The sequence below is a fragment of the Mustela nivalis genome, assembly GCF_964662115.1.
Source record: "Mustela nivalis genome assembly, chromosome: 12".
NCBI lineage: Eukaryota > Metazoa > Chordata > Mammalia > Carnivora > Mustelidae > Mustela > Mustela nivalis.
Window position 1 is genome coordinate 65,637,771 of NC_139031.1, and position 24,565 is coordinate 65,662,335.

A 24,565-nucleotide genomic window follows, 5' to 3' on the forward strand; every position below is an offset into this window, starting at 1 on the left:
GATATATTTCTTTTAATTGTCAGCAGAAGAGAGACTTTTTGATTTACTCATTCATTCATTTAAGATGGGTGTGTTGAAAGAACCATGACTCATATGGTGGGCAAGGCCCGGCTGTCCTTTGTGGTAGCTTAAATCCCAGTGGGTGCCCAGCCACTCTTCTGACCTCATGGGCCTAGGAGGTGGTCCAGAAAGAACATTCTGTGCTGGAGGCCCCCAGGCCTTGGTCACAAAATACAAATCACCAGGGATTTACTTACTAAAAAATACAGGTAGTAAAGTTTTCTTCTGGGCCTATGGATTGATCAACTATAGGTGTGAGGTCCTAGAATCTCCTTTCTAAAGCTTCCCAGGTAATTCTGATGATCCTGCAGATTTGGAAACCCTCACACAGTGCTTTTGTTAGTCCCAGGGAGAAGACTTCCGGAGTGTTTCTGTCATACTCTGGGGTTCCCACAATGTTTACCATAGGCAGGAACTCAGTGTAGTGTTTCACTTTCATTTAATTTTTCCTGGTACCTCTTTTTAGAGGTACAGAATTCTGAGGAGGCCTTTCCACTCGGCACTGTGTTAATCTAGCTCCTTTCCTTGCCTTCCCGCATCCTGCCCTACACCATTTTAAACTCTTAGGTTAGCTATTTTAAATGATTACTACGTGTAGATTTATGTGCTTGTTACCTTATAAAGAAGTGCTTTTCCTAATAAATATATTTTGTCTTGTTAGGGAAGGACAGAATTTGAGACCCCAGACTGAAGTTCCATTCCATTCATATCTGTTTCCCTTGCCCCCAGAGAAGAAATATGGCTTCTTACAAATTCCGATTATCAGAGTTCTGACCAGTCTTAACCCCCCCACCCAAGCATATGACATCTCATAATTTTACCCGAATACACTAGTTTGCTAGAAATCCTACCATGGTAAAGTCTGTACTTAAATGATTATTTATTGCCAGTTTTAAGTAACATGACAAATCATGATATTAATGTTAGATTGACCACTTTTCATACTGTGTTTGTGTTGGTATAATATAGTTTTACATGTCAAAGCACACGCACGTGTGCATGTGTATAGTATAGTTGTGCATGTCTAAGCCTCTCAGAATTGCTCATTAGATGAAATAAACAAACTTATAAAACATTTCCAATTGAAATTTGAACTCTGTAAATTACTACTGGTCCTGTTGTTATAATCCTACACATGTATTTATTTAGTTTTCTAGGACTTGTGTGTGGAGAGTATAAGCTCTGGTCATGATTAGTTGCAGTTACTTTTAAAATTCATTTATAGCTTTTTTTTTTTTTTTTTAATGTGAAAGGAAAATACTTATGGCTATTTTTTCTTATACATGCATTCTTGATTACTTCCAAAACTAGCCTTTGATATATGTACTTCTGAATCTTCTTCATTCTATAAATCCTTTGTTTATTTTTCTTCTCCCCTCTTATTTTCAACTTATTTGAGGCTGCTGGAGGCACTACGTCCCATCAAGTTAGTTTCTCCTATTTTAATGGATTTAATTCACTCCTTAACAACATGGAACTCATTAGAAAGATCTACAGCACTCTGGCTGGCAACAGGAAAGATGTAGAGGTGACCAAGGGTGAGTGAGAATAAATCTGAATTTTTGTTAGTATCTTGGTGTATTATTATTAGGGTAAAGAAGGCAACCAAGAATTGACATTACAGATTTCTCTGTTCCATTGACACGTCTCAACCATGTGGCCCATGTGTGTTCTCCATCCTTTGATTAGGCAAACAAAAGCAAATAAAACAATCTTCAGCAAGTTTTAAATAAACTGAAGACAACCTTTGAATTAGGAAACCATGTAAAATTTCCTGTTTCCAAATCGTGCTAAAAGCTGAGCTCAATTGGTGGCCCCTAAAGTGGCCTTCAGACTTACATGAGGAATTCTGTGAGCTCACACTGAGGACAGCCTTAGAACGAGACATCCGCATTTTAATGTTTTTTGTTTGTTTGTTTGTTTTAAAAGAGAGAGAATGGCCTTGAGAATTGCACAGCTTCATTAATATAACCTCCCAGGCCTGATGCATGTGAAGGTCTCTATCTGCTTCCTTGTTTTCTCTGACCTGCAGTTTCAGTCACGTCCTGTGTCATTTATCCCAAGCCTTCAGTGAGACACCGGGCTTTGAAAGTCAATGTTAGAGAAGCTCATCTGCACACTTCTTACGGACAAAAGAATTGCAAAAATTCTTACCCTGTTTGGGTTTAGTGGAATTCAGTGACTGATAACAAAGTTTTGTGATGTTCACTCAGCCCAGCACCTTGAGTTAATGCTGCATTTAGCAGCTATTCCTTCTTGAATCTCTCCCTTTTAACTCTTTTTCCATGCAGAGGAGTTTGTTCTGGCAGCTCAGAAATTTGGTCAGGTTACACCCATGGAAGTTGACATCTTGTTTCAGTTAGCAGATTTATATGAGCCACGGGGGTAAGTAGGCCTCCCCCCCCCCCAATTAGTTTAATAAAAGGAGGTTGGGGGTGGGGGTTGGAGGAGGACAGCACACTGGGAGAAAAAGAAGCCAAATAAAAGAGGACTTTGAAATACAGGAACAAAAAAGGGGAATGTTTGCAAATTCCATAATGCAGATTTTAATAAACTTATATTTTGTTGTTGCTCATGCTTTTTTTTCCCCCTCCAGACGTATGACCTTAGCAGACATTGAACGAATTGCTCCCCTGGAAGAGGGAACTCTGCCCTTCAGCTTGGCTGAGGCCCAGAGGCAGGTGAGCAAAAGGAATAAACTTGCTTCCTGATTTCTCTCCAGTAGGGTACCCCAAACCCTTCCAACTGACAGTTGCCTTTTCAACACCTATCTGACCTGCCATTGTAACATGTTGCACCAAAAATGCAGACAAATTTCAAAAGGCTGCAAAGAGAAATTACTTAAGATGTTTTGGTTGACAGAGTTGCTTTCAAAGATAGGTTGATTTCTGCACTGCGCTGGAAGCCTGTCTCCCCTGCTCCCTGCCAAAATAGGCAGAAGATCTTTTCTTCTTCCCTATGCTCCGGTGTTGGGGGGTATGGGCCAGGCGTCCTGTTTTGGTGTCGCTGCCCCAACGAGGCGGCACGCTGCTGACTGAGAGCCTTCTCTGCCCCACAGAGAGGTGCTTCACCAGCTCATTGTGTGACTGCCGTGCCTCCCATTTTTCTGAATATCAAAATGAGATAATTTTGTTTAGTCTGGAGTAACAGTTTGAAGGCTTTTAGACTTCTTTTCTCTGTGAAAGGATTCATAAGTTATGTGGAAACAATTTGAGGAATGCTAAATTTTATTTTATGGTTAACAGAAACCAATCTCGTGAAGTCATGAGAGTCAGAAACTTAAGACACGGGATCTCCTTGTTTAACTCTTGCTCGCCTTGCTGTGGACCAGGATTAGAGAATAAAAGCTTTCATAGCATGTGTTGTGCTTACATGTTGTTTGTAAAGTAAATCCAGTCACAGACGAGCATCGTCTTAGGAAAATACCTCCTTTAAGGCAAAGCCACCTCTGAATCCTGTGAGACTTAACAGTTTTTGGCTTGGAGCTCAGAGTCTGTACAGAGACGCCAGTTTGACCACAATGGGTTGATGCGGGCTACATTTTTAGGACTGGCAGGCCTCGAGCCAGCATCCCTCCTTTCAGCTCCCCTCCCCAGCCCAACAAACGCGGTGGTGAGTTTTGTGTGCAGCGTGTAACTCAAAGTGGTGGGTGTGTGCTCAGTAAATCCTAACTAGGCACCTCTGGAAAACCAGCTGGCTGTTGTTAAAAGAGGGGGCCGATGTCCCCGAGTGCAGGAGAGAGCACTGTGTAATCACGTGCAGAGGGAGAAGCAGCACTGCTCTCTTCCCTTTGATTTTTAGACACTGCTTACCAGACAATTATCTCTTCGTCTCTATGCAACTAGCTGTTGGAGAAATTTGGGGATTAAGAAAAAGCAGAGGGTTTTGTTTTATTTTGTTTTTGTTTTTTTAAAGATTCCTTCTGTTCTCCAGCTGGCAGTGGTATCCCACAATTTTTCCTTCCTGCCCTTTGCAGCTTTTGAGACTTTATGGTGGGTGCTCATTGATACTGGCCATGCAAGGGTCGGAGGAGAGTTACAGCAGGAGATGATGGGCTGTGGCCGAGAGGTTTAGAGCAATTCACAGAGGCCTTGCCTGGAATATTCTTTCCTGTACGAATGCCAGTAGGCCTGACAGCACTGACAGGCTCAAGCAGTGGCAGTCGTCCACCTGGTAGGCTCTGTGCTAGCATGTGTCCTCAACAGAGGGGGGCAGGAATGGGACTCTCTCCTGTCTTATGAGCATGCTACATTTTGCGCTTCAGAGCTTCAGAGAAGTTAAATGAAAATCTGGGGCTCTATTTATTTTGTCCTTTCGATTAAGAGTTAGTGATAGCAGTAGGTCAGCCCCCCCTCCCATTATTTTCAAAGTATTTTCACTCATTATTTTAATGCCAGACCTCTCTAAGTATTGCATATTTATATTTATATAAAAAAGTAGTGCCTTTCTTAGGGATGTATTTGTCAAAATGAAGTTACTCGTGATTTCCATCTATGCAGAGATAGAGTTGGAAACCCTCATGAAATTCGCAGAAGAAATGTTTTACAGTCTAAAGATGCATATTTCTGTGTAAAGCTGTTTTCAGTGAAGTCACTTTACAGGAGATTCCAAATTATCTCATCTATTAGAATTGTATAACATTAATAGCACCTAAAATTCAGTGGGTTGATAGTTGGGGTTGGTAATTATTTTCTTTGTTCACCTATTTTAATTATCATGGCTTTTGAAAAAAATTATATTGAATGTATTTATTCATTCAACAGGTATTATTAAGCACTATCACCCTCATTTGACAACTTTGCTTGACATAAAATTGCTGTTTTATTTATGTAGACAGAAAAATGCAATACTCTAAGATGTTCTGGCATCAAAAACATGGTAAGGATAATAGGCCAAAAGAACAATAAAATAACGACTGGCCTGAAGAATGAATTTAGTAAAAAGTGGATAGAAAAGAGGGGAAAGTAACAATTACCAGTAATACAAACACGTAGTTGTAGCCACTGTAAATATTTTGTGTTATCTCTGGGTCTTGGGATAGCCAAAATGTTAGTATGTTTCTATATGCATACATATGCCCGCAAATAATTTTAATGAAAAACAACATCATATTGTACCAGTCTTTAACATTGTTCTTAAAAGATTATAATGAAATATTTCAAACATTTATAAAGGTAAACAGGATCATATCATGAATACCTGTCTAACTGCCATATTCCTTTTAACCTCTTTTCACTTTATATTCCCTTATGACTATTTATCTTAACATCAAATACTCTTTTACAATGACATACGATTTCGTTTTAAGGCTGTAGCATTTTTTAAAAGTTTATTTATTTATTTAAATAATCTCCTTACCAACTGTGGGACTCGTACTCACGACCTTGTGATCAAGTGTTGCGTACCCTATAGACCGAGCCAACCACGCATCCCAAGCCTGCAACATTGTTAACCAGTCCTCTGTTACTGGACATGTAGGTTACTTTCAATGTTTTTGCTCTTCAACAGTATTGCTTTTTAACATTCTGGTAGCTTGATTCATGTTCACGTACATGATTATTTTCTAGTCTGATATTTTATAAGGCGATCTGCAGGGTCAGAGGTTATGTACAAGAGTTTGGGTGTATGTTACCAAGTTTCCCTTCAAGTTTGTACTCGATTAAATGGTAGGTTATCAACTCTTGCCAGGCTGGGTATTGCCATTAGAAAACAAACTATGGTGATAGATGGTAGTTAGGTTTATCATGGTGAACACAAGGGTCCATCAGTGTCGAAATACTATGCTTTACACCTGAAGTTAGTATGTTGTAGGTCAGCGACAGTTCACTAAAATGAATAAACAAAACCCCTCAAACCTACCAGTTTGACTGATGAAGAATAATGTCTCCTTAATGTTTTTCAGTTTGGATCTCCCTGATCACTGCTAAGAATTAAACATTTGAAAATAGGTTAATAACACTTTGGGGGGAGTGCATAATGGTTTTCATTATGTTCAAATTTGGTTTTCAGCATTAACAATAGTAATAACTTTTTATTGATAAGAACAACATAATCTAATCCTGCCTTCCTCTTTGATATGTTAGTTGATACCATGAATTTGGAACCCAGTGGGCAGTTTTAAAAATCATATGTGCTCATTTCTGTTCTGTCCTTCTTTCTGTCTTCTGACCCTGCCCCCGACTCCTGTATGTGCAAAGAAGAAGGCCTCGGTGGACTCATCCCGACCAGTTCTCCTGCAGGTTGCAGAGTCAGCCTACAGGTTTGGGCTGGGTTCCATTGCTGGAGGTTAGTCATGGATGAGTGCAGCTTTTTCACTTTTATTATTTCTCTGATTTTCCACCTTACGGTATTAAAGGACAGAGCCTGCCTTGGTCTTTCCAAGCCAGTTTCCTGTCTGTACCTCTGAGATGGGACGAGAGCAAAGGAACCTGCCTGTGGTCAGGGCCTTTTCTCTTAGCTGCAGATAGGCTTTTTAAAAGACGGGTGAACGAGAAAGTTAGGCTGAAGGTGATGTGTTTTGTACATTTGAACTGTCTGGGACATCGTTTTACCAGGAGGCATCTGAGTGAAAACCCGTAGTTGTTTAGGAAAGTTGGAAAGTTGGTGCACTTTTACAATCTGTACGTGCACAGTTTGTCCCTTTCCTTCATCTGGCCTCTCTTTGACGGTGACCACCTCCCCCTTTCCTCTGACTGACCTGACTGCCTTCTGAACTATTGGCATTATCTGATTTTAGCTGTTGGAGCCACTGCCGTGTATCCTATCGATCTCGTAAAAACCCGAATGCAGAACCAACGATCAACCGGCTCTTTTGTGGGAGAACTTATGTATAAAAACAGCTTTGACTGTTTTAAGAAAGTGCTACGCTATGAAGGCTTCTTTGGACTGTACAGAGGTTAGTGCCATGTGCTAAAGTCATGTAAGGTGAAATAGTAGCCAGAAGGTTTGGTTTTCCATCTGCATGCCTGAAATGGATTAGGGAGACTGCATTACAATGGAAATGCAGCAGATTCTCAATTATCCATGCTAATGGGAGTAGGCTGGAGGCATCCAGGGCATAGCTAATCAAAACAGCCCGTAATCTGAAAGCCATTTATATTGCTTTTTAGTATGTTTTATTTCTTAAAATAATTATTTTTTATAAATATCCTCAGTGGGTTTTTTAAAAGGCTCATATGATTTGTCTTCTTGAAGTAACTCTGCTCACCAGCTAAAAGGAAAAGGCATCCTGGGGACAGAGCAGAGCCTACTCGGGATTAATGATTGTCCTTGAATATACCCCCCAAAAGTCCATTAAGTGGGTAAAAAAGTCCCAGTAAAGCAGGTTCAGTGGAACCCTCTTTCACTGCCTCTTTCTTGGTTAAATTTGCCCCTTTCCTTCCTCTCACTCTGTACCCAGTGGAGTTGATTCATGCACCACTCTAACAGGTAGTCCTATCCAGCTGTTCCTTCCATCCTCTAAGGTTCATGAAACAAGGGAAACAGTAGCAAGATGTATGGCATCATAGAAAAGATCCCACAGATCCTAACTGGTTTTCTGTTGGCATTGGCTTAAAGAGGCTTGACTTTACTCCCCCACCTCTCTGTATTGCCTTCTACAAGGAGAAAAGAAGTAAGTGTATTTGATAAAATACAGTATTGCAGGGTGCCTGGGTGGCTCAAGTGGGTTAAGCCTCTGCTTTCGGTTCAGGTCATGATCTCAGGGTCCTGGGATCAAGCCCCGCGTTGGACTCCCTGCTCAGTGGGGAGCCTGCTTTTTCCTTCCCCTCTGTGTGCCTCTGCCTACTTATGATCTGTCTGTCAAATACAAAAATAAAAATCTTTAAAAATAAAAAAAAAATACAGTATTGTGGGGCAGCTGGATAGCTCACTTAGTTAAACTGTCCTACTCTTGGTTTTGATTAGGGTCATGATATCGGGGTCATGAGATCAAGCCCCATGTTGGGTTCTGTGCTAGGCACGGATCCTGCTTAAGATTCCTTCTTTCCCTCTGCCCCTCCCCCATGCACGTGTGCCTGCACACATTCTGTCTCTCTCTCTCAAACACACACACACACACACACACACACACACAGTATTGCAAGGTGTTTTAAGCTGAGCCACTTTGCCATTTGGCAACTGCACCGTTGGCAAGGTCTTCCCTCCCTCTCAGTGCTTGCTGTAGAAGAAAATAGTATTTAGTACTCTGTGGGGACAGACCTTGGAACTGGCAGCCACGGAAACCTGTGCCTCTAGGCCTCTTCTGCCATCTGCTGATTCCAGGCTTCATCTTATGCATCCAAGTGTAAAAAAACAAAGCCCCCTCTTGAAATCTCTCGCCTTAGAAACTAGGGGGGTTTAAACTCCAGAGAAGCTCCATTTTGCAGGTTCTGTTGTGGAGGTAGATAACTCCCATCAAAGGCCTTTTGATCTGTTCTCTACCCTCTTTCCCTCACCCCCTGCCTCTTCTTACAATTGGGAAGGTCTTTGACCCCAGGTGATTGATGATGACCCTTACAGGGTCACTGCCTTCCATTTGAAATACTCTTCTGTCCTGGTGACAACAAACCTCACAAATGAAATGTCTCCCAAGTAGTACAAGGTTAATGTCACAGTGCCTGCTTTGCAGTGATTCGGGCAAAGGCTGTCACCTGCCCCATTCCCGTGGGTGGTGCTCTGCCTGGAGAGCTTTGTGCATCAAGGCAGAAGGACGTCTGAGCCTTGCCATTGCTTCACAGACTGCTTTTATGGTCTTCTTTCTATATTGGACTAAATGTCGAGAGTGTCTTTAGGATTGTGAGAAATACTTTTTGTCTGGCTCTATGTCTTTAACATGCTTGTGTTGACCTGGTTTGATGTGATGTTGAGTCCCTTCTCTTTCCTCTTTGACCAGCCTGACAGATTTTGATTCTTGGTTGTATCCAAGTTTTCTTCCTTGACCTGTTCTTTTAGCCCCATAGACAGAACAGCTTAAAGCATATATGAGTACTGAGTGCTGAGCTATAATATGGCCATCCCACAAAGATCATGCAATTTCAGAGATTATGTATGTAAAATGAGGGGCTGGAGGATGGGGGGCGGGGAGCTGGTTTTAACTCCTTAGGGAAGGGGAGTCAGCCCCCTATTACACATGGAAGCTCACTTTGAAAACCAAAGACGCAGTCCTCCCCTTTTTCCTGGTTTAGAAACAGCTGTTTATCTCACTGTTTTGGATGCATGAACCCTAGAGGGTTCCCTGTGAGAGGGTGCTAGGTAGAATGTTGAGTATAAGAAGATTAATTCTGAGAGTCATCTCTGTTCATTCCCTCTTGAATTCTTCTATTTTCTAGTAAATGGTTTTAAAGCAAAAGATTTATTTTAAAACCTTGTTGGGTTTTGTTCTTTAGTTTGGATTTTGAGAGTGAAGAGATGATTGGTGGTAGTTAAGGTTAAAAAAAAATCATTTTTGACCTTGCTTCATAAAAATGACCTGTTCCTATTATTGATTAGTTGGGGACCAATTCTCTTTCATTCCTTGTATATAATTATTAATTAATAATTGTATGTAGCTGCTTATTTATGAATGCTTGTCATTAGGGTAGGAGAAAGATGAGATGAAAATGGGAAGTCGTCAGTACTAGTGTAAGTTTTAATAGAAACAGCAAAACCTGAGGTACCCTGGGAATCACTATTGTTACCTGTGTGTGCAGCATCAAGATAGCATGCAGCCTGCGTGCGGTTCTTTCACTAAATTTCTCATCAGATGTAATTCTGATGTTTAAAAATTTTATTTTAGGGGAAACTTGAATTTCAATTTTGGGAATTTAGAATTGCCTTTGATAACGCTTCACCTAGCAGGATGTGAGAAGGTGTCAGAGGACATCTCGAATTTATAAACATGTTTTGAAATATGGAGCCTATTTTTTCTATTATGGAATTTTGCTTAACATGTAATTTTTCTGCATCAATACATATGTAATTGCTAATATTTCCTGAGTAGTATAATTTGGGAATGTTGCACAAGTAAGGTCTCTCCCCCTATTTTAAAATTATCTTTATGCATATTTCAGAAAAAAGTTGGCAGTTCACCCTGAAAGAAGGTGCTTGCCGCATGCATCCTTATTATAAGGTGAATGAGCATCTTCCTCCCTCTCTCTTTTTTTTTTTGATAACAAGAATACAGATCTCTCCAGGGGTGCTGTTTGTCTGGGGAAATAATCCCTCGTGCAACAGCTAGAATGAAGATCTTTCTAAAGAATTCTTGATACCTCCGCCACAGGTGGTTTTTTTCTCTTTGCTTTCTCTGGCAGCGGCCAGCCTCTGCATGCAGTCAGGAGGTTATCCAGTCCTAAATGGGGGAGTGCGTTTCGAACACTGCCCCGGGGTCCAAAGGGGATTGATAACAGTGTCAGCAACTGTCCTCAGTGGATGTGGTGGGGCGTCCTGGACCTCCAGCAAGCCAAGAGGCGTTGTAGTACTGGGGATTTCTTAGTCTTACTCTCCATGTCTCTGTGCGGTGCGCCGTTCCCTTGTCTCCGAGAGTCTCTTATGGCATTGGGATTAATGATTGTCCCTTGGAAATCTTATAAGACTGACTCCGCAGACCTTCTCTGTTGTATACACTATTTTGTTGTTGTTGTTGTTGTTGTTATGAGAAAATGACTGGTTTTCCAAGATTTTTCTGTAATTTTTGAAAATCAGACCCTCAGGCTAAGTCTGTCTGTATGAGGGGAAATAACACCCAGGAAAATCCAGATCTGCCTGAAGTCAGTTGTAGAGGGATTCCTTTATATCCTCCTCCCTCTCCAGATTGATTTCATGCATTCAGGTGTTTAAAATTCCTAATGAAGTACCTGACAGCTCATTTGGTTTGAATGAACCGGGGGACCAAATGAGTCATTTATTGGCCTACTATTGACTTGGCATATTAAAGAGAAACAATTGATTGGGTTGGGTAATCATCCCCAATTAAATGCTCTTACCAGTCCAGGAATAACTGATTTCTGCTTTTAAACTTTGCTATACTCTCCTCCCTCTCCCATCTCCTCAGATGCTTCAGGTAATGAGAGGAGCAGCCTTAGAATTAGGAAAGTTTGGGGGAGGATTTTTGGGGAGAGAGATTCAAGAGAAATCAGAATCCATGAGAAATACTTCTTAAGGAAAGGTTTTTGTTTTTGTTTCTGTTGATGGGAGAAGTCATGGAAAATCTATCAGAAGGAAAAATTAGATCATTTTATGAATTCAACCTAATTTGGAGCACTACTTAATTTTTTGGTTAATTGGCAGAAAGAATTTTTTTTTGTTTTGTTTTAATTAAACCCTTCGATCAAGGCTTACAGAGTCTCAGATGGGTCTATTTCACGTTGTCTGTGTGGTGCAAAAGCAGTCGTCTTCCATCCTGGAATGTTCTCAAGGTGACATCTAGAGGATATTGTGGTGATATCTCGGGATGTTATTGATATGTTTGCATTCTGGAAGGAAGTGTTGTCAGACATCTAGTTTAAGCGAGGCCTCTTGTTGTGGTTAATGTCTCTATAGAGGGTAGTACCCAAATTACATGGGTCCACAGTGAAGTTCCTTCTTGAGTAATTCTTGTGGATAAAATAAACTTAAAAAAATTCTGGAACCAAAATAAAACGATTGGAATTTCTGCAACTGTTTTGCATAACTTAAGAATGCATGTGTCTTGGAACCAACTGCATTGAATCCTTGAACTGCGCCAAATCCTGGGGGTCTATCCTTGTCCAGCAAAGCTTCTAATGAGCACAAAATAGATTGGTTTGAATCTAACTATTTTTTTCTTTTTTAGCCAGTTTTTTTGCATATTTTAATTTAGGGTATTAAGGCTGTGAAAAGATCAGAAGGCAGACATTTGCGCCTAGGAAGCTGTGAGCTGGGTAATCACATCTGTGGAGATGTACAGCCAGCCAGCCCTACTGAGCACAGGGTGTTAACACAGGAGACAGAGGTAGCACAAGGTCAGACCAAGGGGGTTGGTGCAATATCAGAGGCCAGAGAGCGCCAGATGACAAGAGTGGTGAGCTTAGAAACTTTGGAAGAATGACGAAAAGATCGAAGTAGACGTAGCCCAGCGAAGAAAAGATTGAGTGAGTTAGCCCTCCAGGATGGTAATTTGCAACCAGTTGCCCGTACTGAGGCCACAGCAAGCAAAACAGGTTAAACCTCATCAGCAAGGAATTAGTTGAGGCAGAAGAAAAGAAGAATAGGAGTTGTCATGTACCAGAGTGACAAATGGAAGGAGGGGATATGACCTTTCTTCCCAGTGATCTTCACTTCTAGAAAGCCAGCCCCATACAGAGGAGTCAAAGGAACTAAATCCTTCCTAGACAATAATCAGTATCATTCATTTACATTTTGACAGTCTTCCGAAGGCATCCTGAACCATGGTTGGTTCTTGACATTTGGAGTAAAACATTTAATCCAGATGAGCAGTCATTTAAATCTGACCATCTGCACTGTGGTCCCCCCTCCCAGCCATTTCCGCAGCTCCGCTGCACAGTCCTGGTGGGTTGCTGCCCAAGAGCCAGTGCAGAGACCTGGAGTGATCTGAAAGGGGATAGCCCAGTAGGGAGGGTGGAAATGCCTCATGCCTCAGGGCAATATGAGTCAAAGGCGGACAGACGGGCGGTTGGAGGAGGAGGGAGGAAAGAAGGTTTGAACAAGTGAAGAGAGAAGGCCATGGAACTAGGAGCAGGAATAAAAGCTGTGAGACAGGGCACATAGAGTGCTGATAGCTCCAGAATGAAGGGTAATCTGATGTTGAAAGCAAGGTGGGCTCTTTGGGAAGATGAGGGCAAGTGTAGTGGCCTCTGGGGGGAGGTCAGGAGGGTAAGAATTTAACATTGGAGGGGTTTACTCTGGGTTGAAACTAGATAACACAAAAAAGTGCTTCATGTGCCTTTGGCTAGAGGACTAGGGATCGTTTATGTGCTCATTTCCCCTCCCAAACTCCACTGCCGCCTCTGCCCTGGACGCCCCCTTCCCCATTACGAGCTCAGCAGTCGCTTTCTCAGGACTGTGCTTGCCACTCCCGAGTGTGTTTTTGTCTGCCCAGGACAGATGCTGCTTTAGTTACAGAGTTTCTTCGTTGCTGGGGGCCCTCAGCATCTGTGCTTCTGCCTGCCTCAGTGAGTGGGGCGTTGCGGGAGAGCTGCACAAGGTGCTTGCACCGTCTATGAGTGGCCACCTGCTGCTCTCCCCAAGCCTGCTTCCCCTGTGCGTGCCCGGATTCGGCCCTGTTCTCCAGGTTGTCACCAGCAGGTTGGCCCTGCTGTTCAGTCCTTCAGTACCCGGTACTCAACGCCTGTAAAGATAAAGCAGTAGATATGTGATGTGGATGCCCATCACACCTCCACTGAGCTCCTTTTGCCCTGTGGAAGGGCCCATCTGTGCAGGGTGCTGGCCCAGTATTGGCCGGGGCCCAGAGAAAAGTTTCAAACAGTCTGGGCCAGAAGAAAAGCCTTCACAGAGCAAAGAAAGGTGGAGCAGTAAGTCTACTAGAGGAACCGGAGAGACGCCAAGCAGGGGCAGAAAACCCCGGCTGGAGGAGAGCAGTTGAGCTGAATGAACTCAACTCCAAGCGCCACTGCCCACAAGAACACACTTAGTAGCTACCGGAGACAGCCTTGCAGACCGAGCATCCTGGGTCCAGACTCCACAGTCCTCTGCCACTCGCTAGAAGTCACATTGTAAAAAGTCAGTTATCATGAGAGGTTGAGTAGTGTATAACTTCTTAACAGAAACATTTCAGTTTAACTTGAAAACCTAAAGATGTATTGTTATGTCTGTGCTACTTCCTTATTTCTGCACAAAGGAAGCAGAGCCATGAGACACTCTCGGACCAGATGTTCCCTTACATCTAGGGGACAGCTCTCCTAAGGCATGATGCTATGGAGACAGCACTCTACTCCAGACTTAACTCTGGGCTGTGAGCATTAATCGGTAGAATTGCCTCTTGTATGCAGGAGCAGAATCAAGGACGTGCCTCGAACAGATAGGTAGAAACAGCTCATTTTTGAATATGTAATGAGGGTTGTGAACCGTGTCTCGCTCTGCATTTACTCGTATAATCATTGTGATAAACCAGTGAGTCATCATCAGCGCCTGTGATTTACCAGTGAAGAACCTAAAGTTCAAGGAAGAACATCCCCAAGATCACTTACCAGGAAAAAGGTGCAGGCCTCGGATTCCAGCCCGGGTCTGTCAACCTCCAAAGCCCAGGCTCCAAGCCATTCATTTTGCTGCCAAGCCATTGGAAATAAATCGCTTCAGTTAGGCCAGCAGTATTAATGAGTTTCTCTCAGAGTCCTTCCCAACCCTGAGATTCTAGAATTCTGTTTCTAAAGGTTTTTAAAGTAAAGAATAGCATAGTAGCCCTCTGATCCAGCGCAGTGCTCCAGGAACCTCTTTGGGGTGCTATAGGACACTAAGGATGGAGGGTCCTGATGGGGGCTTAGTTTCCTACACCACCAGCTCAGTTCTCGCTGGGTTTGCAAGTGGGTCTAGGATCAGAGGGGGTAGTGTGATTTATATCTCAGCCTTATGAAATTTGAAGACAAAATACTATATTAATATTGTGCCCTGTAAATCTTTTCTCGCATTAGCAGCCTTCTGGTAAAGTTTGCCAAGGAAGCATTGCCATATGTGCTGATGGAGCTGAACTAAAATGAGAAGATTAGAAAACTAACCACACTAATAAATTTCATTTGAGGCAGTTGGAAAATAGACTGCTGTTTTGACAAGTTCGAAACAACACACACATCCATTCTCTGTTAAAATGAGTTTCCACAATCCAACAGAAACATCTTGCATTAGAAGCCTAATTTTTCTGCTGAGTTACCCAGATGTCAAACATGCATGTGCTTTAAACCTCACTTTAAACCTTCTTTGATGCCTCTGGGCTCTGGGACTTACCAGAGATCCAGAGATGGTTCTGGAGTGCCATAGCCAGACTGGCTGTTTTAGGCATTACTGAGCCACGCCCCTCCCCAACCCCCTCCCCCGCTCCCTGGGGCAGGGGGTCAGGGATCCAGAAGGGTTCCTGAAATCCCCACCTCTAGGACTTTTCACTGTCCCACATATCATGACCCTTTCCAGAGGGCATTTATGCAGGGCTTCTGGTGTCCAGGCCCAGTCTGTAGTGGCAATCGGCTCAGGTCATGGTCCACAGCTGCCTTTGTTTCCCCGATTAGCCAGAGCAGTCATCACAAGGGTGGACCTTACCCAGTGTGTCCCCAGGGGCCAACATCTGGCCTAAGTCTTACTTTGATTTTATTCTTCCTGAGTTGAAGTTGTTCATTTAGTGAAACTCAGGGCCTCCGATTATATTACTTTAACCTCTTGATTACTCTTTCTGCCTTAGGTCTCTGGCCCTAGCATCTGTCCTTCACCAGCCTCTAGAACTTTTTATTCTTTGAATTTCACTGTCTACTTTAAAAGCCACCCATGTATCTACAGACTTTGGCCCGAGCTCCTTAGTGTGCCCTGGGAGAGAAGCAGTATGCTGTAGCAGTACAATGCACCAGATAGGAGCACCCCTCCAGCCAGACCGCCTGGGTTGAACCCATTCTCCCATCTAACAGCTGAGTGACCTTGGGCAGGCTCCTTGAAGTCTGTTTCAGTTTCTCTTGATGGGATAAGAATAACTTGTACTGAGTTACTGTTTTGACTTAGGTGGATTAAGTGTGTTGAGTCACCTAAAGCCCTCAAAATAGTGCCTGACATGTGGGAGGTGCCCCCGAATTCTGGCTGTCACTACTGTCACTACTACAGTTACTTAGCACCCGATCTGTGATCCAGCCACAGCCTTCAGTGGTCTTGCTCCAACCCCAGCTGTGCCGTGCTCTTCAGACTTTGCTTCCTGTCACTCACTGGCCCCAGTTCTTTTCTCCAGTGAACCTCTGCATTGCCTTCAAGACCCAGATCTAGTACCTCCTCCTCTTCGATGCTCTCCTCTCTCCTGCAGGAAACAGCTGGCGCTCTCCACTGTATTCATGCAGTTCTTTGATGCCTCTGGGCTCTGGGACTTACCAGAGATCCAGAGATGGTTTATCTTTTTTTTTTTTAGGTGGTTTATCTCCCTTCAGGGGCACACAGAGACACCTAGGGTTCTCTTTTCTTCTACACTGAGAAGTTCTCTTGGGGGTGCCACAGACTTCACTGGGTCCATCCCCGTTCCTTCCAGTCCCAGGCACCGCAGAAGGCTCTTGATAAATGTTTGCTGAACAAATAAATATCTGCTGCCCTACATTTAGTCTTAAATACAGGGTTTTCTCTTTTGTTTGGTTTTGTTTTTTGCTGTTCACGGTACATTACTAAATTTATAGTGAGAAAGACAAATCTCGATAGCTTAAAAGGCTGGCTGAAGTGATTGTGTCTAACGCTGTAGTCATTTGGCTCTGTGGGCTGTTTTTTATTAGTCATTTTAAAAGACTGTCACAGGGTGGTTATAGAGACAAGAGATCATCATTTAAATCACAGTGCTTTCAGCCCATCCATGGTTTTGGTCTACAATTTAATGATGAGAAAAATATATCTAGTGAGTAAATATTTTAACTAAACATTTTGATACTTGACCTGAATACAGAGGAAAATGGAAATTGTAAATGTTAAGGTGTAGTTAAAACAGTGCATTCCTCTATTTTACCTGTAGAAATTAGCATTGTACCTGTATAAAGTCATAACAAAGCCTCTTTTCTCCTATCAGAGACATCATATTCTATCATTCAGTATAAGTAAAAGGTTCCTAAGTGAATCTAGTTTAGGAGGAGAGAGTGGCTCACTTTGAGTAAGAGTACTTGCTTGGGCCAGGTGGTTTCGTATTCATGTATTCTGTGCTGCTTTGGTTCATTTAGATTATAAAGAGCATAGCCCATCTCCCAGCTAGTGAGAGCAGAGTTTTGGTAAGAGTTTATTCAAGAGAGAAAGAAGGCAGAGATCCCCCCGTGATGCCAGGGTAGGAATGTCCGTGGAACCTGGCCTCAGAGGGACCAGAAGATGGTCAAGGCCACCCACCCACCCCCACTCCCCCCACCCCCCATCGACCTGGGCACCCTTCATGGGCTGTGTTCTCTCTCTTTGGTGTTTCTGTTGCATTGGCTTCCCATTCTCTTCTCTCTGCCCGTCCACTTCCTTATTATTCTGTTCCTCGTGCTTCATCTCAGTATTCGGCCATCCAGGGTTCAGCCGCCTCTGCTCCCCGTCTGCAGGGCGTCTGCTCCATCTGCATGTCTGTGCTCACTGGCCCTTCACTCTTCGGAGTCTGTTGCACAGTGGGTGAAGATTGCCTACTGGCCAGCTCCACTTAGGCTGCCAACTCGTAGGACTCAGGTTGCTGGCCTCGTGGCCTGCACGTGTTTTAGGTGTCTGATCCTTGTGCGATCAGCTGTGGGTGTGGGGTGAAGCAGGCTGCAGGTGTGGTGCCCTAGAGAAGACCTTGCAAACTCAAAGGATTCTAGGGTCCAGGCAGGTTATGTACGTGAAGAAAGGCAGGGTGTGAGGGGCAGATTCATGTTTGCTGTGGGGCCCAGGACAGGTGAGTGTTGTCTAAAAACACGGACTCTCGAGGAGGGGGGCTCAGGTTGGAATCCCAGCCTCACCATTTATCAGCTGGGTGAGTCAGAGTGATGAATCTCTGTCTACCTCAGTTTCCTCTCTGCAGGGTGGTTATAAGAAGTAAATGAGTCGGTGAAATGCTGAAGGTGGTGCCTGATACATCATAAATAATATGTTAGCTGTTTTTAGGTCAACCGTTGTTAAAGAACAGTTTCGTTAGCATCTGCATTCTTACCATTGCGTTCCACAGTGAAATGAGCTTGCTCCCATTTTCCCTCAAACACGAAGCTGTTTGTGCTTTTTGTAGAACCAGAGGCATAGAAAAACATTTCTCTCTTGTGAAGATAGCAACAGAGCAAGAAAAATAACGTCATCAGTAGGGAGTTGGGGGGACCAATGCTCCGTCCTAAAGGGCAGAGCCTCGCCCAGCTGGAGCAGATTGCGGTGCTGTCAGAAAGCGGCCAAGGGCTGTCAGATCGATGCAGTTGTCAGTCCATCGATCGATCTATCTTTACATCTTTACAGTAAGCTCAAATTACATTTGAAACCTTGGGTTACTCTATAAAACACATCTGCAGACTGGATACAGATAGCCCTCAGGCTGGCAACTTTCAGCCACAGGCTGAGGAAGATGGTGTTTGCCACGCTGCTCTGGCACAGGGGACACTGCCAGTGGATCGACCTTCTTATGTTGACGAATTAGAAAATTGTCCCTACCGACAGAGGCCATGAAGTCCCTCTCAAGGACGGCAGTATGGCAAGGGGACAGTACGCTCTGATTCTCAGAGTTAGCTCACGGTGTGTTTCCAAGAAAAGGTTTTTGCCTTTGATTTTATTTCCTTAGCACAAATGAAAATGATGACAGTTTTGAGTTTACCTATATCAGCCCGCTCCTGTTGTGACTGCCTTTCCCAGAAGCTGCCTTTCCTGTGAAAGGCATCCTCTTCCTGTGCCCTTGATATGTAATTCCCACTCTGTCCAACATGTTTAAAACAGAACTTCTCACTTCCCACCCCAAACTCGTTACTCTCCCCAGGTATTCATGTCAAGCCCAGTTTTTCTTTTTCTGTCTTCTCTCCACACACACACACACACACACACACACACACCCATCAGTATGCCCTTTTTCCCACACAGCAGCAAGAGTGGTCTTTTTAAAATATGAAGTAGTGTATCATTCCCCTGATGGGGGCCTAAAATTACTTCCCAGCGAACGCAGGATCTTGGCCCACAGCACTGCTCTAGCATCTGGCCCCGACCTGTATGTCTCTCTCCTCACGCTGGCTCTGTGCCTAGCGGCTCACCGACATTCACCCTCATTTTTGAGCACACTGGGCCTGTGCCTACTCTGCTTTCTTTGCCTTATCTGTTCCCCCTCCAGAACCGTCTTTCCCCAATTGTCACGTCTTCAGGAAAGCCTCTCTCTTTCTTCCGCCTGAGGCTGGTCAGAGCAAGAACCTTGTTTGTCTTGTGCTTGTCACCAAGTTATAGTTGCTAAATGAATGAATGGCTAAACTGTGGGCCTTCGGGGGCGGGGAGATGGGAAGAGCGTTAGAAAAAAAAAAATAGACTCACTAAAGTACACTTACTTCACGTATTTAAGAGGCAGGAGGGAAAAGAACAAACTTATGGAATAATGAGATTTCCTCTCTCACTAATGCTGTTGATTTACCCAACGTGCAAACGACCCAGAATATAAGAAGGAATTTACTTGGTCCTGATGTGGCTCTTAGACACATTTGTACCTACACATTCCATTTTGTGTATTCGCATTAAAAGTAATTGCAGAAAATCGCAGCCAAGATTGCCCTAGTGTTTAGATGGTGATCCCTTCTTTAGAGCTGTTGATTTGTTTGGTTAACGGTATTTTATTTAATATACTTCTGCTTTTTGTTGCTTCTTAGGTCTGTTGCCACAGTTATTGGGAGTTGCCCCAGAGAAGGCCATAAAACTTACAGTAAGTCTTTTCAGTTGATGCTTTGTATGCAGGGAGTTTGCACACACTCAGGCGTCTAGCAGATTCTCAAGTTTGTGTTTCCTCGGAGGTGCTGGCTCCTTCAAACCTAGGGCACTCATCACACACAGCTTGTCACTGTCCTCCACCGAACACTGAGCATCCAAAAATGTGATTCTGTATTTGAACAGGACCTGTGGTGCCTGCTACCCACCACCACCACCGCTGTCAGCCATCACCGTCCCCCTCAGCCACCAGTGCCGGCAGCAGCTGCCACTAAATTTGCCTCCACCCGTGCTGTCTGTACGGTACATCACGTACCTGTGTGACCTACTTTTGTTTCACCTCCAGCAAAGTGGGACCCGGCATTTACACATGAGGAAAGTGAGGCCCACAAGGTTTCAGTATTTACCCATGTCCACAGTTCCTGTGGACAGTTCCTGAGCGGAAAGATTAGAATCCAAAACCAGGTTTTTCTGACTCCCAAAGTGGCATGTGCCATTGATAGAATTCATGGTTCGGGCATATTTCATAAGCATCTGCCAGGCTGCCTGACGGGTCTCAGTTCTAGCTGAAGTTGATCCATTTTCCAGTTCCAAGCTCTCTTGTGACACACGGGAGATACTCAGTAAATTAGTGGAATGGACAGATACTGCTGTTACATAACGAAGGTCATAAAGCCCCAGAAGGTTAAACTCTTCTTTGAGATTGGGCTCTGTAGCCTTGGGGCCTGAAATTCTTTTACAGTGTTAATGTGTGGCCTCAGGACAATGCATCTTCTCTGGCTTGTATCTTCCAAAAACGTGGTTGATTTTTAAGATGGCCTGTAGTACATACGATTTTTGAGTACATTATACTTAGTTAATTAAGGTTACTGATGTTGAGAATTCTTAGATACTGAATTTCTACTAAGCTAAAAAATCTGCTTAGCCAACTTTTTCTTGGTGATAAATTTTGTTTTAGATTAAATTTTGTTAGCGGACGTGAAAGTGATTTTTAATCAGACTCCATAAACCAGTTTTTAAGATCTAAAATGTATGTTTTTATTGTGTCCTTGGTGTCAATATGTCTCTCTTACCTCATTGTAATTGGCAGACATACTTGTATTTGAGGCTTGTAAACGATCTATCTTTTTTTTTATTTTAAAGACTTTAAGTAATTGCTACTCCCATAATGGGGCTGCAACTCACAACCTGGAGATCAGAGGTCACACTGTCCACCCACTGAGCCAGCCAGCCACCCCTAAGCCATCTGTCTTTTGATTTCTTTCTCCCGAAACATCAGGAATACTTATATATGTTTTACCTTTAAAAAAATACATATGTGCTCTTAAAGGCACTTCTCAAACTCTTTTAAGATTCTTAATTTATTCAGTTTATGATTACTTGAGTAATACTGACAGAGAACATATTTACAGTTGTATATTTATATGTGTTTAATGACTTTCTTTATATTTTTCATCAGCTTCTGTAAATATTTTTCTTCAAGGTGAATGATTTTGTGAGGGATAAATTTATGCGCAAAGATGGTTCGGTCCCACTCGCAGCAGAGATTCTTGCTGGCGGCTGTGTAAGTATCTTTTGCAGAACCCTGTGTTGCAAAGACTTGTTGCACATGCATACCCCCACCGTGGTAACCTAATGTGGACTAAGGCTTCTGTTCAACCACAGATCCTGTGCAGGGGCAGAGTCCTCTAGGGCCCGAGAACCATTCCTGAGATGGAAGGGTAAATGTTTCTGATCTTATTGCCTGTTAAGTCATGCCTGTTCAATCCGTCATTGCTTTTGGTTGGTTCCGCAGTAGAAGTCGTTTGTGGCAGAAAGTGTTTGGCCTTTGAAAGAATCTTTGCTGACCTTTACCTAAAGTTCATTTGTAGTACGTTCTTCCGTCATGGCACCCTCTGCTGGGCCAGGCACTAAAACCTGTAGTTCGTGGAGTCGGCAGCCGTGGCTCTCTGCTTTGCTTGACCTTCCATATACCAGCACCTGCTCAAGCTTCTGTGTGCTTCTGGAAGAAGGATGCTGCGAAGCAACTGGCTGAGTGTGCTCCGCATTGTCGATAGCGCTTGGAATGAGTATTTCTTTCTTTGGATGAAAGGCCTGCATCTTGTTCTTAAGCTCAGCAAAACGTGATGTCTAGTTTTACCTCATGTACAAGTTTGTTCATGGCAATGCAAATACTTTAAGTAAATTAAACTCTTCTACAAAGACTGGTGCTATTTGATGATATGGTCGGTTAAATAAACGGGCTTTGATCACTAGGGCAATACAGTATTGGTATATTTTCCATCTAAACCTGTTTCTTAAAGATGAAGTCACTTATTTTTTCAATTAGTTCTGTGCAGGTAATGGCCTTCATAGAATAATCTTTTCTTAAAAATTGTTGCATTTCAATGCTGGGCAAACACATGAGAATATTAAACCTTTGTTTGGAAAGGGCTTATTGTCCTGTCTGACTTTGAATGGGGGTTCCTTAAAGGGAGGAGGAGCTAAGAAATCATCCTGGCCATTCTTAAGAGGTAGACGGAATTTGGCTCTTGCCTGACTCTCTTTCTGTTTGATCACTGACCTGTCGTAGATGGCCAGGTAGGGTCCCCTTGTCCTGTAACTTTAGGAGCATTCAGACTGGAAAAAGGGAGGCCTTCTTATTCTAAGTAAAAAGGGCACACAGTGATAATCAAAAAGAATATTATTAGGAGGTGCAGAAGCTGCTCTTCCTGGTAAGTACTTTTCATTTGAAACAACAGGAGTGCCCGTTTGCGTCTCTGGGTTTTCTCCTGTTAAAGGGGTGCGTGTCCATCTGCTGCCTCTGGCCTGGACTCCGGGCTGTTGCAGGGGTGTTTCTGTACGGGGGACGTAGGAGGGGTTGTTTCTCTTAAGTCAGGTTTTAAACCTTCTTGAAAAGACATGATTCTCTATCGCTGTAAGAATTTAAAATGTGAAATTAATTATGTGACACTGCTCAAGATTTTGGCAATAACCTGGAGGTTTATTATCTTTTTAACGAAAACACCTTGCCAGCACGTAGGTCTGGGAGATGGGTTGTGGCACGTATTGTCTGCTGTAGGTGGTCTTGTTTTCTTGTCTGTGGTCGCCCATTTCAAACACAAAGCACAGATTGGCATCAGAAGTGGTGCCTAGTTGTTGTAAAGGGGTGCAGCCCTTCTTGAAGCCTGATCTAAACACGGGCTTAAAATTGGAGCCACTTGGGCTTTACAGCTACTTAAAATATCTGTGAAATGAGGTTTACCATCCTTCATCTCAAAGGCAGGTAAACCGTGTCCTCGGTGTTTCAAGGCTCTTGTTGTGCTCCCTCCGCCCTACCAACGCTGCTCTAAGAAGTCAGAGTTTATTGTTCAAGTGTGCAATCTTGTAGGTAGCAAAACAGTCCAGACCCTTCAGCTCTCTGAGCAGCTGTTTTTAAAGCAGCAGCGTCTTCCTTTGCTGCGACAGAGTTTTCCCACCCTTGGAGCTAGACACACCTGAGAAGGTCCTCGTGGCTTCCACAGCCTCGTCTCTCCAATTGGGAATACAAAGGGCTTTGAAGGGCTGTGTCACGTGGTCAGCTCCCCTTCTTAGTTCACCCAAGCATGCCAGGCATTGACTTTTAAGTCCCCGGGGAGCTCCCCTTGCTTCATTATTACTGAGAATTAGTACACATGGCTGACTTTTCACTTGTAACTGAAGCTGCTCATGTCTTTGAAGAAGGCTTTTTCTGTTTTATAGTCTGTTTTCTGCAAAAACAGGAAGAATATGTGGGGAGATCTTTGTTTTATAACCTTCACAGCACTTGGCAAAACTAATAGTCTGTTTTATCATATTGTTTTATTATATTATATTATATTATATTATATTATATGATAGTAAATTTGGAGGAAAATTTTAGAAGACAAAAACAACAAAACTTCATTCACTAATTTATTTTTGATTATAGCAACATCTGTAACTGAAGAAATAAAAAAAATCTTCTGTTTCTTTGATGTATATAAGAGGATCAAATCTGACTTTATTTTAAAGTCATTGGTTGCACCGAGAGTAATTTTGGTTTAGAGCACTATTAAAAATTTGACTTGAGCTTTCTGAGCATTTTTATAGTTTCACACATAACAATAATGATATATTTAGCACTGTTCCAGCCTGGGGTTTACAAACTCTGAGTCTGAAAAGTTCTTTGCAGTGCATGTTCTCCATACGTTGCTTTGCTACGCTCTGTATTAGGCAATAGTTGCAGGAGTTTTGGCAGAGACCCAGATCCTCAGGCATCCCTGCACGAAATATATATACCTTCTGTTTCTTTCCATCTTTCTCCTTCTTGGGTTAGAAGCTCGGTGCCTGGAGGGGGACAGGATGAGAGGCCGCTGGTCAGTGACGGTGGAGCTCACAGGAAACGTGGCAGAGGAGAAGGGGCCTGTCACCACCCCCTTCCTAGTAGGTTCCCAGTGAATTTAAAAACTGACGTCACCTCTCACCACATTGTTGTTAACTGCTGTGTCGCTACTACTTACACCTGACACACATGGTGCCTCGTCTGTAAGTGGCGGTCCTTAATTCAGCAAAACAGATGTCTGTTGACGGAGTTCTCTGCATCTGCTGAAGTAGAGGGTTGAAATCCCAAGGAGTCTGGGATCTTCAGTTTTTGATCCTTTGATCTTAACAAGTCATCAGATAAGGAAAGACGAGTGGTGCCATGACTGGTTTCAAGGAGAAGGTAAACATGAGTAACTTATTTGGCATGAGAATAAATCTACATTGAAACGAAAAGAAATACTATTCACTGGGGGAAAAAAGTGACCAACTTTAAACCTCTCTCTTTTAAAGCTCATATTTAGTAAAAATTATTTGTATACCAATGGAAAATTTCTGTGATCATTTTTAGAAAGACAAGTAAACGTGCTTTTTGAGCAGTAGTCCTTTGAAAGTAGGCCCATGGTATTTTTTTCCTTCGCCATCCCCACACACAAACACACACACATGCACACGGGTGTATGTGTGTGTGTAATATATCTAATGCTTGGGGCAG

General features: G+C 43.1%; 1 protein-coding gene across 1 annotated transcript in view; it reads left to right on the forward strand.

The window, feature by feature from the left end:
• SLC25A13 (solute carrier family 25 member 13) overlaps positions 1-24,565 on the forward strand; it is a 180,519-nt gene that overhangs the window by 100,107 nt on the left and 55,847 nt on the right. The window contains 7 exon segments of the mRNA XM_082693601.1: positions 1,460-1,598; positions 2,352-2,445; positions 2,657-2,741; positions 6,261-6,345; positions 6,797-6,955; positions 19,497-19,549; positions 21,035-21,115. Of these exon segments, the coding sequence (XP_082549727.1) occupies positions 1,460-1,598; positions 2,352-2,445; positions 2,657-2,741; positions 6,261-6,345; positions 6,797-6,955; positions 19,497-19,549; positions 21,035-21,115 (696 nt within the window).